At 45.0% G+C, this 13,578-nt stretch overlaps 1 protein-coding gene across 1 annotated transcript in view; it reads right to left on the minus strand.

The window, feature by feature from the left end:
- Positions 1-13,578, minus strand: part of IL12RB2 (interleukin 12 receptor subunit beta 2) — a 78,565-nt gene that overhangs the window by 35,064 nt on the left and 29,923 nt on the right. Inside the window, exons 7-8 of the mRNA XM_027874118.1 lie at positions 11,232-11,382; positions 5,215-5,294 (exon numbers count right to left, since the gene is read on the minus strand). Coding sequence (XP_027729919.1) covers positions 5,215-5,294; positions 11,232-11,382 — 231 coding nt within the window. The remainder of the gene's footprint in view (positions 1-5,214; positions 5,295-11,231; positions 11,383-13,578) is intronic.

Raw genomic sequence — 13,578 nt, forward strand, 5'->3', positions numbered from 1 at the left:
CTCTCTCTCTCTCTCTCTCTCTCTCTCTCTCCTCCCATCTCTACTTTCCCTCTGCTGCTAGTGTGAGTTTCTGGATGGAGGGGAGCACTCCCTCCAACTTCCATGTAAAGAAGCCTCCTGGACCTGCCCTCTCTTCATTTCCTTTCCCACCTGGCCGCCTTCCTTGGCCCTTTTTCCACATTTTATGTCATCTTCCTCCCCCACCTCCTTTTCAGCTTCCCTTTGTCGACTGTCTTCCCCCATTGGATTGTAAGCTCCTTGAGGGCAAAGACAGACTTTCTTTTTCATTTTTGTATCACCAGGTTTAGCACTATCTGGCACATAGTAGGTGCTACTGATCCAGTATAAGAAAAGGAAGTACACTGTGCCGTGACCTAACATAATCATGTCATTTTCTAATTCAAGATGAGTTTCTGTCTAGCAGCACTTTTTTTTTTTTTTAAAGACAATACCAGTTGCATTTGTTTTCGTAGTATACTCTGGGTTGGGTTTTTTGACTGTTCAAAGAAAGCATTTTTTGATCTAAAAATAGCCACCAAAGGAAAGACAATAGATCTTGGGGAAACTGTATTTTCAGAGGAGAAATAGAAACTGTCCTTCATCCAAGAAACCTGGAAAAATGAGTAAGTAACTACCTAGAAATGCTGGTGACTCAGGAGGGATTTTCCCTCCTCTGGGCTCCAGGGGCTACGCTGAGTCATTCTGTGCCCCTCTTAATGTAAACATCGGACAAAAGTGAAACGGCAGAGCCCCGAGTCTTTCCCCGAGCTGAGAAAACCCCCTCTTTCCTCAGATGCCCGCCTGCCGGGCTTTAACTGGAAATGCTCCGGGCTCAGGGGTCCAGCAGCACCCCTGCACCGTCACTGCCCCAGGGAAGAGAACTTGGAGCTCTTGGCTCCTGCAGGCCTGGGGGCTTGGCTCCCTAAACTCGCTGCCCCCTCAGTGTCTAGTAAGGACACCTGCTTACATGACTCCCCCTTTAGATGGTAAGCTCCCTGAGGACAGAGACTTGTTTTCTCTTTCTCTGGATATCTGCAGTGCTTACTTTGCACAGTGCATGTACCAAATAAATGCTTGTTTATTGAGTGATTGATTGGTTTGGACAGAATGGGAAGAATCTGGCCACAGCTTCTTGTATTGGCCAGACATCAAATAACAGTCACTAAAGCTTTCCTGGAGTGGGTTGGCTGGAATCCTTGGAAGCACACACATTCTGAGAGCCGGAGGACAGCTACTTCTCTAGGCCTCAGTTTCCTCTTCTGTAAAAAGAGGCAGATGTGACTGTCCAATATCCAACTTAATTTGTCCTCTGGCCTCTTCTACCCACTACCTCGGGTTCTGCCCCTTTTCCATGGCAGCCCTTCGGATTCATAAAGGACCCCAGCAGTCACCTGGTCTACCCTGTACACCCAGGAATGCCCTGATAGGTGGGTGTCCAGTCTTGGCCTAAAGCTGCCAGGGAGAGGGAGCCCACCTGCTCCCTAGGCAGCGGCTCTCCCGCTTCTGGACACATCCCTCACTGTCCAGAAGCCCTCCCTGACCTCCGGCCTGAATCAGCCTCCCTGCAGCCTTCCCTTTGGGTCTCCCCTTTGGAGCCAAACAGAACACCCCTCCTTCACATGCTGGAAGGCAACCATTCCATCCCCCACATCCTCTTTCCTCCAGGATGAACACGAGCTGTTTCTCTGAATACCTCCTCAGACGGCAGGAGCTTAGGGCCCGTGGCTGTCATCAGCATCCTTCTTGAACCCCGGTGCCCAGAAATGAGCACATGGCTCCAGAGGAGGCTGAGAAGGGCACAGGACAGTGCTTCATTCCACCTCTTCCTGGAACAGCAGCCCCGATCAGTGCAACCCAGGTTTCCATTAGTGGCCATGTCCCACTGCTGAACCAGACTGACCTTGCGGTTCAATTAAACCCTCTGATCTTTCTCAGAACAGCCATTGTCTATCCAGGCCTCCTCCTTCTTTTTGTGAGGCTGATTTTTTTTTGCCAAAGTGCACAACTTCATATTGACCGCTAATGAATTTCATCTTACAGGATTCAGCCCAGCGCTCAAGTCTCAAGAACCATTTGGATCCAGATTCTATCTGCTGCCCTGCCAACCCTTCCCAGCTTTGGTCCTTCTGAGTCTTTGTCCAGCAAACCTCACCCTCATCACCGATAAGTCCCTTTGCACAGGGACAAAGATCCCCAGGGCAGTTCACCAAAAGCCTTCTGCCATGCTCACACCAAGCCATTAAGGACTATGGGCTCTTTAAATATGTCTATCCAACCAGTTCTAAAACAATCTGGCTCCATGACTGGCTGATCCATACCCACCATCTTCTCCGCAAGAAAAGTGAGAACAAAGGTCACCAAAGCTTTGTGTTTGTCAAGAGCTCTGCTAAAATCAGGTAGATTACATCCACAGCAGTCGGGTCTCCCCAAGTCTTCTCTCCCCCGAGACAACCATCCCCAGGTCCTTCACCCCGTCATTACATGGCACAAAGCCCAGACTCTTCACCACACCCTGGCTGCCCTCCACAGCATGCTGTCCCAGGTCACTGGCCTTTAAAACTGGAGTTCCCGGGACTGACCAGAGTATTCCAGCTGTGGACTGACTGGTGGCAGGGATAGTGGGATGAGCTCACCTGGTCATTCCTAGCAGCTCTGACTCTCTGAAAGCCCCCCAAGATGGCAGCAGCTTCTTTGGAAGAAAAGGGCTGGTTAAGTGGTTGTTTTGTTTTCTTTTTAATCTGAATGAACTCACCTTGGCCTAGCAAGTCAGTCCATAAGCATTTGCGGAGCACCTGCTATGTGCCTGGTGTTGTGTTAAGTATATGACAGTAAAAAGACAGTTGACCTGGGAGCCGGAAGACCTGGGTTCTAGTCCAATTTCGCAGTGCCCCAGGCAAATGATTACAAAGAAAGGGCCTGAGGCTTTTCCTCCTCCAGGGGTCCCCTAGGCTGTCAAAAAGACGGGTCTAACCTCTATCCCTAAGCCCTATTAAGAAATCCAAATGGTCGCAGCCATCCTAAGGCTTTGACTGCCAATCCACATGCTATTTATAGTACGTCCCTGATGCTGGTACTGATAAATTTTGTGTGTGTGAGACAGGATGGGGGGGGGGAGAGGGAGAGAAGGAAGGAGAGAAAAAAGGATGGTAGAGAGGAAGGTAAGAGAAGAAAAGAGAGAGATGAGGGAAAGAAGAGAAGGAAGGGAAGAGGGAAGAGAGAGAAAAATGATAGAGGAGGAGAGAGAGGAGGGAGGAAGAAGAGGAGAAGCCAGACAAAGTGCCGGGGGAGGAGAGAGCTCCTTCTCCTCCTACATTATTTCTGAAAACTGAAGGGTGCGGAATATCAGCCAAGCCCTCCTGGGGACCCTTCTCTCCGCGAGTCCCCCTTCGGACTTTGTGGATCTGTTTTAATGTAGCTCTTCACCCTTCACTGGGGACAGTGATGAGGAGAGGGGAGGGGGTTTGAGAAACGAGGAAGAAGCATCCTCTGAAAGAGGTCCTCCTGAAGCCCAGCCGGGCCCTCTTTAAAGGGGCCCCGAGCTTGGGGCAGGGCTGGGGAGCAGGACAGCGAGCTCATCTCCTTCTTACAGTTCGGGGTGAGTGGGAAGAAACAGTGATGAGTTTCTCTCCTTCCTTCCTCTTTTTCTCTCCCTATGCCAACACCCCAGAATCGTAGGTGGGGAAAGAACTCTGGTCCAGGATGGTTCTTTCCCTTTACGGTTAGGGGTGGGGAGAGGGAGCTGGATTGTAGCATGTTGTCAGATATGTTTGGTGTATTGTTTGGATTCCTGAACTGATTTTTTTCTCTTCCTTTTAAAATCTTTGTTAAAAAAGCACGATTGGATGGAAAGGGAGAGTAATATATTTGGAAATTAAAGTGGTGAAAAAACAAAAGATTGCCCCAAAAGTGAGATTTTTTTAAAGAAATCATGCTGGGTGTATGGGAAAGGATGAGGTTACAGAATGCAGAGGATCAGACAGCTGGAAGTGATCTCAGAGGCCGTGGGGGACAACTCTTTCATTTTACAGATGAAGAAACTGAGGGCCGGAGAGATGATCACACAGGCAGTACCCTTCAGAAACGAGCTTTGAACCAAGATTTTCAGACTCCAGGCTCAGGGTTCCTTTGATGTACCGCGTTATCTCTAGGGGAAAACCCTGGTTGGAAATGGAAGCATGGATTGGGTGGAGGCTGAGGGAGAGGGAGCATGGTTGTCAGAGGGAAGGAGGGTGGTGGAAAGGAATGAGGGGACTGGAGTGAGGCAAGGCCTGGTGGGGTTTGGGATGGGGAGGCGTGCATTCTGATTCAGATTAGAGGAAGGGCGTAAGAGGAGAACAATCCCTTCATTTTATAGAGAAGAAAGCTGAGATGCAGAGATGAAATGACTTCCCCAGGACCACCAAAGTAGGAAATATCTGAGGGAGGATGTGAACCCAGCGGACAGCATGCTGTCCACTCTCCCAGGCATGCCTCATTGTGATTGGGCAGAGAGAGTAACTGGGTTTAGTGGTAAGAAGAGGCTGTTACTAGCAGGGTAGAGGGGTCCTAGCAGGCATTGGAGGGAACCATCCCAATTCCTTTCCTTCCTGCCCCGCCCCCTAGCCCCAGTCAAACCCTCATTAGTCAATAAGAGGAACAGAATGACCCTGCCCGCTGCCTCTGCTACCTAGCCCAAGAAAAGGGGAAGTCTGGTCAACACTGGAAATCTTGGATGGGCAGACCCCGAGTCCCACCTCCATCATCCGTCTCTGAAGCCCGAGAGCTCACCCCTTGGTTTATGGTATCTCCCCTACCAGGAACCATAAGACAATCACAGTTCTAGAGCTGGAAGGAACCTGGAGTCAGCTTGCTCAACGTCCGCCAAATTACAGAGGGGGAAACCGAGGCCCAGGAAGGTTGAGGAATAATTTCTATCACAAACGAGAAAGGAATAATTCCTATCACAAATGAGAAAGGGGGCGGAAAGCTGGCCCCGGAGTCAGCTCCAAATCTCAGCTCTGACACTTCAAATCTGTGTGACCTCCAGTAATTCCCTGAGCCTCCGGCAGCGCTCTATTATAAACAGGCTGTGATCTGGGTAGGCCAACAAATGGATGTTGGAGGAGAAAAGAGTTTTAGCAGAGCGATTCACGCTTCAGCGACCTCTCTGCCTCAGAGCTCTCGTGAGACCATGAAAGAATTCTACGGAACCGTCGGCTTCCACCCCAATCTCACCTTCCAAAACAGAGAAACATTTTGTAGGCCACCTTCCAGGTCGTCCACTGTGTACCACACATCCAACGTTCCCACTGGCTCTGTTTGAAAAGAAGAGAAATAAGTTGTTTCATCCGGGGCAGGTGGAGCTTTTAAAGAGTTAGAAACAAAATCATTTTACGTCCGTTTACAAACATTCGCAAGGTCACACAGCCCTGGGCTGTGGCGGACTCATAACCTGGGGGTCCTGGCTTTGTTTTTATAAAATATTTTGCTAATTACACTGCGATATAATTCAGTTTCCTTTGTCATCTTATGTATTTCACTTTATACATTTTAAAACATAATTCTGCAAAGGAATCCAGAGGCCTCAGCAGGCACCCAAAGAGTCCGTGACCCAAAACAGGTCAGGTGCTACTGATTTAAAGGTTCTTGCAAGTGGTTGATTCAATTAAAGCATTAATTAAGAACCTATCAGCCACTGCTCTAGAAGTCAGGGCAAGAGATGGTCATGTAGTAGACGGAGCACCAGACCTGGAGTCAGGAAGACCCGAGTTCAAATCCAGCCTCAGACCCTTGACAAGTCACTTAACCTCTGTTTGCCTCCGTTTCTTCAACTGTAAAATGGGAATAACAATAGCCCCTACACCTCCTAGGGTTGTTGCAAGGATCGGATGAGATAATATTTGCAAAGTGTTTAGCACAGTGCCTAGCACACAGTAAGCCTTATAAATGTTAGCTATTATTATAATCATTATCATTAAAGAGATATAAAGAAAAACAAGTCCCTGGCTGTGAGAGGCTTTTATCCTACCACATTCTACGCTCTGTAATAGTTAGTCCTTACCCATCAGTCAAGAGATATTCCCTGAGTACTTTCTATAGCCAAAGTGAGGTACGCTAGGTGCGATAAGCCCGGTTACCTGACCTCAGGAAGTTTATGGCTGAGCAGGATATGTCCGCGTGAAAAGACACCACTTCTTCATCCTCCTTCAATTCCCTTTCATTTACTTAGGATCAGAGGATCAATCAACCAGTATTTTTTAAGTTCCTACTATGTGCTAGGTTCTGGGGGGTAGAAGGATTGGCCGCCATATTACCAGATGTCCCTGCCATGCTGCCAGCCTCCCTCCCTGCTCACTCTCAGGTCTGGCCCCACCGTGGCTGCCCTCCCCCTTCTTCCTCCCCCTCTCCTTACCCCACCTTCCAACTCCCTTTCAGGTGGTATTTTACTTCATCAGCTCTTTAACCGTAGGGACCAACTGGTCTTGCCTTTGCATCCCAAGGGTTTCGCACCGTGCCTGGCACCCAGTAGGTGCTTAATACATGTTCCACCTATCTATATTTCTGCTTTTCTATTTCTTGATCTCTCCATTTTTGTTTCAATCCATGAAAAAATAGAAATACACCCCAAGGGCTGAGAGGGAGGACACTGGCAGTGAGGGAGAGCCAAAGAGGCTTCATGCAGAAATGCCGAGATTGAGAGCTGGAAAGAACCTTAGACGTCATCAAGCACAATGCTATCATTTTACAGATGAGGAAACTGAGGCTCAGTGACACAGTCAAGGTTACACAGCTAATAAGAGGCATAGGCAGGATTCAAACCCAGGCCCTCCCACTGAGCTATAGATGTGTTCTTTCCTGCCAGCAGAATGTAAACTTGAGAGCAAGGCCTTCTCCTTCTTTCCTCCATTCTTTCCTTCCTCTTTCTCTCCTTGTATATCCAGGGCTTAGCAGAGAGCCTAGCACTCAGTAGGCACTTCATAAATGTTGAATTGATTTACTCCTATCTTGGATTGTCAATTAAAGACCAAGTGGTCAAACTGTAAAACCTTTCTACATCATCATGACAAGGACTTCTGACTTAGCTTGCACACGGATTTCCTTCATCCAACCCACATATAACTTAGAGTCTCAGAGATTTGTGAGGCTCAGGAGATTGTCACATGCCCATGGTCACTCAGTAAGTGCTGGAGATGGGATTTGAAACTGGGTCTTCCTCATCCTAGGTCCTATGCGCCATTCACCTTACCACACTGTCAAATACTGAATTTAAAAAATAACTGAATTTTTAAAAATCAGCCTTAAACTGATGAAAACATTATTTCAGAAAAGAATATTTACCAAGCAAAATCATAGCATGGTCCTACTATACTTGGAGGCAAAAAAACCCCCCAAAAACCCAAAAAACCCATTTTGGTATCAGACAAGGAATTTGAGACATAGACCAGAAAATTGCATAAATGATATTACATTATCAGAAACTCTTGAACATAGGCCTAATTAGCTGGAATAACATCAATGAGTCACACCATCCTAAATGTGCCAAGGCTTTCCTCAGCTCTTAAGTCAAGAAACAGGACTTTAGTGGTTGTTTTCGGTCCCTAGGGAAATCATCGGTTCAAACACCTTATTATGAAATGTTTTAAAATATGCTCTTCAGTAAGGGGGGTAGGGTGGGTTTTAAAACAAGGTATATCCATATCCACACTCATGTATGTATACTGTATATATGGTATGCATCAATCAATAAGCATTTATTAAATGCCTACTATATACCAGGCTCTGCAGTAGTATATGTTTGAATCTTGCTCTGAACTGTCACATCCTTTTCATCACCACTAGTATTATTACTAAAAATAACAATTCTTAGGAAGAAAACAATAGCAATACTCCATTAAACTTGTTCAATGCCTTGGAATCTTCCCAATTATTTCATTTGGTTCTCCTAGAAACCATGTGAGGTAAATGCTGCAGATATTATTCCTTTCCCTCCATTTTGCAGATGAGGAACTCAAGTCTGATAGCGGCTAAGTGACTTGTCCAAGGTCACACAGCTAGTAGGATCAAATTCAGTTCTATTTGACTTCAAATCCAGGACCCAAATCACTATTATCCAGTTAAGCAACTAGTGCCTTTTTCTAAAAATAATTATTAGTTCCAATAAGATATTTTTGTTTTTGTTCAGTCATGCCCAACTCTTCGTGACTCCATTTATTGGTTTCTTGGCAAAGATACTGGAGCGATTTGCCATTTCCTTCTCCAGCTCGTTTTACAAATGAGGAAACTGAGGCAAACAGGGTTAACTGACCTACCCAGGGTCACACAGCTAGTAAGTGTCTGAGGTCAGATTTGAACTCAGGAAGATGAGGTTTCCTGACTCCAAGCTCGGCACTCTATCCACTGAGGCAAGATTAGAATCCAGGTCTTCTGACTCTAAGTCCAATGCTCACTACTGATCAGATATGAGCATTCTAGGATAGCCTTCTCTTTACATGATGAATTGGGTAGGAGTTGAGAAGCGGTGAGATAAAGAAGCAAAATCTCAGGACTTCAGGTCATGGTCAATCACCATGTATTTATTTTGCACTTGTTGTACCAAGCACTGTGCTATGCTCTGGGGATACAAAGAAAATGGAAAAAATAGTGCTCTCCTGAGGTAGCACCCATTCTAAGAGCCAAGGATACAAATACATACTGAAAGACAGTCCCTGCCCTCAGGGAGCTTATATTCTAATGGGGGGGGAAGGGGCAGAGAAAGAGACACGCATGAATGTGAAGTGTTTGCTGACTGCTCTGTATTCCCAGTACTTAACCCCATGCCTGGCACATACACAGTAGGCATTTAATAAATGCTTATTGACTTGACAGGCAGGTTGCTTCTATAGGCAGTATTATCCTCACTTGACAGATGACTCAAGCTAAGTCAAGTAAATGCCAAAAATTGGGTTCAAACCCAGGTCTTCCTGACTCCAGGTCTCTACCCAGGGAACTTTGGAAGATGAAAAGAGCTAGAAAATGTTAAGCCTCCTCCGCCTCAAAAAAGAAAAAAAAAAAGTGAGGTGGAAATTAGATTTCCTAAGACTACAGAATCTCTCATTTAAAAGACAAAGTGGAATGGATGGGGGAAAAGAACATTTTAAAAAGAAGGAAAGAAGGATTTCTGCATTGCCTGGGACATTTTTTAACTTTAAAATCTACTATCTCATATGCTATTCGGGGATGGCCAACTTGGTAATGAGCCCTTCCAAACAACCAAATCCAAACCCTATCTCTTGCCAGATTTCCCTCTCATTAAAGTCCTTCCAGCAAAGGTTGGGTGACTGGATACTTGGGAAGGGGGTGGGCTCTGTGGCCCCCGATCCAGCTCCAGAGATTTCATAATTTTGAGATGATATGTCAGAATTTGCCTTTGAGAAGCAGGGTCACTGCTGGAGGGCTTTAAAGGAAGTCAACATGCAATTTCATGTAAGTGTAATGTACGATAATAGTTACGGTAGGAATGAAATTGAATTGAAACCTTACTACTGAGTTAGCGGTGGAAAAAAACCCAACTGAAAAACCCCAAACAGACAATAAAAGTACGCCTAAGGGGTTAAAAGGAAAGTGTGTGTGTGTGTGTGTGTGTGTGTGTGTGTGTGTGTGAGAGAGAGAGAGAGAGAGAGGGAGAGAGAGAAAGAGAGAGAGAGAGAGAGAGAGGGAGAGAGAGAGAGAGAGAGAGAGAGAGAGTGAGGGAGAAACATCACACCTTTTGGATCTTGCATTAACTAGTTTCAGAAAGGAACTGATGACAGAAACAGCGGTGAGCGGTAAGAGCCGAGCAGCTAAGAATACAGCCCAGGGTGTTTAAGCAGCCCACAAGAAGATCAGACAGAAAAGGAAGATGAAAACATTGGGCATCAGCCAAGAAGACTCAGCTAAGGGAGGTGTGTTTTAGGGGAGTAGGCATTTTTCTGCATGAATGTCAGAAAGCCTTCAGAATGACAGTCTTCTCCATCCCCCCACCCCCCAAAACAGGTCTCTTGTTGATTGAGCATGCTATGAGATGTGAAAAGTCAAATCCCGACTTCTAGTATTTTATTTATTATAAAATTATTTTTTAAAATTATTTTTTGGCCTGAACTGTTTGCATGGAAAAGGGTGGGAGGGAATGACTCCCAGTTTGGAAATTCCCTTCACTTAGTCAGACCTGGCAATTCATCAGTAACTTATTGTCTTAGAGAATCCCTAGTTGTGTGATCTTGGCTAAGTTCCAGAGAGGTTAACCTCCCTGACCCTCAGTTTCTTTATCTAGGGATAATCATGTTCTTACTTCCTACCTTACTCCCCTTGTTGTGATGATCAAATGAGATAAAATCCGTGAAACTGCAAGTTGTATAGCAATGTACAACTATTGGATATATGAGACAGGATTCAGACTTAGTTTTCTCTTGCCTCTAAGGCCAGCGTAGGTTATGATGACGACCATCCTTCTTACTAATTAAGTAAGGTGGCGCAGTGGATTGACCGCTGGGTCTGGAGACATTAAAACCCGAGTTCAAATCCAGCTTCAGACACTTACTAGCTGTGTGACCCTGGGCAAGTCACTTAACCGTATTTGCCTCAGTTTCCTCATCTGCAAAATGATCTGGAGAACAAAATGGCAAACCGCTCCAGTGTCTTTGCCAAGAAACCCCCAAATGGGGTCATGAAGGGTTGGGCATGACTGAACAACAACAATTCGAGTTTACCTTGTAGACTGAATTAAATTGTTGGAAGGTATAATTGAATAGGATGTTTGGTCAATTAGTCCAAAAATGTGGGAGGGAAAAAAGAACACAATAATTTAAAAAGATGGCCGGATCAAAATTGTTCCTGTGACATGCCAAATGTGGCCTTTGTCTTCGGCCAGTCCTACGAGTCTGTTTGCTGATGGAGAAGAGAGGAAACAGTGGAACTAACACAGTCCAAACCACCTCCATGATGTCCCGTGATTAAGAACTAACGAAAACGAGAGCACTATGGACAACAACCCTTGTTCCCCAGGCGAATAGATCAGGAGGGTTTCAGGCAACCAGACGCCCAAGAATCTTCCATGATGCTACATTGCCTCTAGGGCAGGGTATCATGGACCTCCTTGGTAGCGGCCCATTCTCAGAATAATGGTTTTAAATAACTGAAGGAAACGTTCTATTTCAACAGGAGATTAGTACAAGGCAGTGCTATTTTTTCGCTCAAATTTAGAGTAATGAGAATGTGTGTGTGTGTGTGTGTGAGACCTTCTCTCGGAGTCTGAGTCCTCAGTGATTTGCTCCAGTCACTCCATCTTCCTTTGACAGAATGCAGTTTGGAGGAAATCTGAAATTCATACTCTGTAAATGGTATCAGGTTGTACAGATCATATCTTCCTCCAGAATTAGCGACGTGAACCTTGAACCAGACGATACAAACAAAAAGCTCGAGTGAGAACAATGAACGTTAAATACTTAGCCTAATGACTACCTTCCATTTCTGATTCTATGAAAAGAAATCACAACAACATCGGTTAATCTGGATTTCTGACCACTTTGCGCTGAGTTTTCATTTGCATGACCATTCATTAAGCACCGACTATCTGTCATTTGGTAAATATTTATTAAGTTCCTGCTACATACAGGGTGCTAAATTAGGTGCCAGGGACATGAGTACAAAGAATGGAATAATCTCTACTTGAGAAGTTTATGTGATGTGCAGAGTGCTCTCTTAGACCCTGGAGGATGAACAGAGTTTAGGCAACTATGCCTGCCCACAAGGCATAGACCTAGGGGAGAGATGTGACAACATATATAAATAACATAATACTATAACTTTATATAACTTAATATAACATAATACACTATAACATAACTATAACTATAACATAATACACTTTTGGTACAATGTGCTAGGTGGAATACACAAGAAGGGTGGGATACCACTAAAGCACCTATCTAAGTCAGTGCAGTAGATAGAGCTCTGGACCTGAATTCAAATCCAGACACTAACCAGTGACCCTGGGCAAGACACCTAACCTCTGCCTCAATTTCTTCATCTGTAAAAATGCCTCTCAGGGCTGTTGCGAGGATCAAAAGAGATAATAATTGCAGAGTTGTTTGCAAACCTTAAAACATTATATAAATGCTAGTGATCACCATCGCTGCCATTATAGGGGGTGGCGAAGGTTCTCCCAGAGGATATGTTATGTTGGCAGGAGACCTTCCAGGCATCATGTAAATAAAGCTATTGATTCAGAAAAAAGAAGCCTTGTCCATGATTTGAATGCAGACCAGTGGTTCAGTGTGATTCGAGTGGAGTAGGTCTGAAGAGGACTGATAGGAGCAGCTCTTATCCATGAGAAAAGTAGAAACAGAAAGCCAGTTTCGAGCCGCTGCTCATCAGTCTTCTTCCGGCCTTCGATCCCGTTTCAGACACTCATCACCCTCCTGCCTTTTTTAACTGTCAGTGTTTTCAACTCATCCATTCTCTTCCCTTCTCTCTTCATTGCTGAGACTTCAGACGCTTTTGACCCATGCGCCGTCATGACCCTTCACCGCTCAGCAAGATAAACCTTCCAGTCATGTGGAGGAGAGGTCAGGGTCAAAGGAGGCTTTTGAAATATCGTGGTTCGAATCCTAGTGCTGCCCCTTAGCTGGTTGGCTGACCTTCAGTAAGTCATGGTCCATCTCCATAGATCTCTGCTTCCTCATCAAGGGATTATAAGAGAAATGTGGAAAGAATGCATTCTAGGCTTGGGGACAGCCAGTGCCAAGGAGCAGAAAGCCATGGATGAGGAAAGGAAGATCTGGTTAAGTGGATAACAGAGGTAATATATTATAATGGCCTAAGGGTAGGTTGGATCCAGGGTGGACAGGGCTTTCACTATCTCCAGCAATTTGTTGAGTAGGACAGCGGGGAGACCAAAGATGTGTTTAGGAAAATCACATGTCTCCATGCTGCCTGAGAGAATATAAGCTTCTTAAGGAGAAGGATTGCTTCAGCCCTTGTCCATGTAACTCCAGTGCCATGAACGGTGCCCTGGGGATATAGTAGATACTTAATAAGAGCCCAATAAACTGAACTGACATGAATTGCCAATTTTCTTTAAAGACAAAGCTGAGGCCTGTGCTGAAGCAGCAAATTTCACGTGTTTTCAGAGATATAAACCATAAATCTTGTCACCTTGATGCAGCCTCAGAAAAAATAATAACTTGGGGAAAACAGTGTAAGTCATTTGATTCAACAAGCATTTGTTAAATTCCTACTATGTGCCAGGTACTAGGCCAAATGCTTTACACATATTATACAGGAGTGGAGAGAGTGCAGGGCTTGGAGTTTGGAACTGAAAAGACCAAAGTTCAAATCCTATCTCTGACACTAGATAGGCAAGTCCCTTAAGCTTCTGGGTCTCAGTTTCTTCATCTGTAAAATGGGGGTAATAAAAGCATCGCTTTTCCAAGGGTTGTTGTAAGGATAAAATGAGATCAAATTTGTAAAGTACTTTGCAAACCTTAAAGAGCTATACAAATATTACTATTATTATCATCATATATGAATGATCATTTTCGTCATTAGGAGTGTAAAAACCAAAAGAACAATTAATATCATTGA

Source organism: Vombatus ursinus, unplaced genomic scaffold (genome assembly GCF_900497805.2).
Source record: "Vombatus ursinus unplaced genomic scaffold, bare-nosed wombat genome assembly UNPS02014804.1, whole genome shotgun sequence".
NCBI classification, from domain to species: domain Eukaryota; kingdom Metazoa; phylum Chordata; class Mammalia; order Diprotodontia; family Vombatidae; genus Vombatus; species Vombatus ursinus.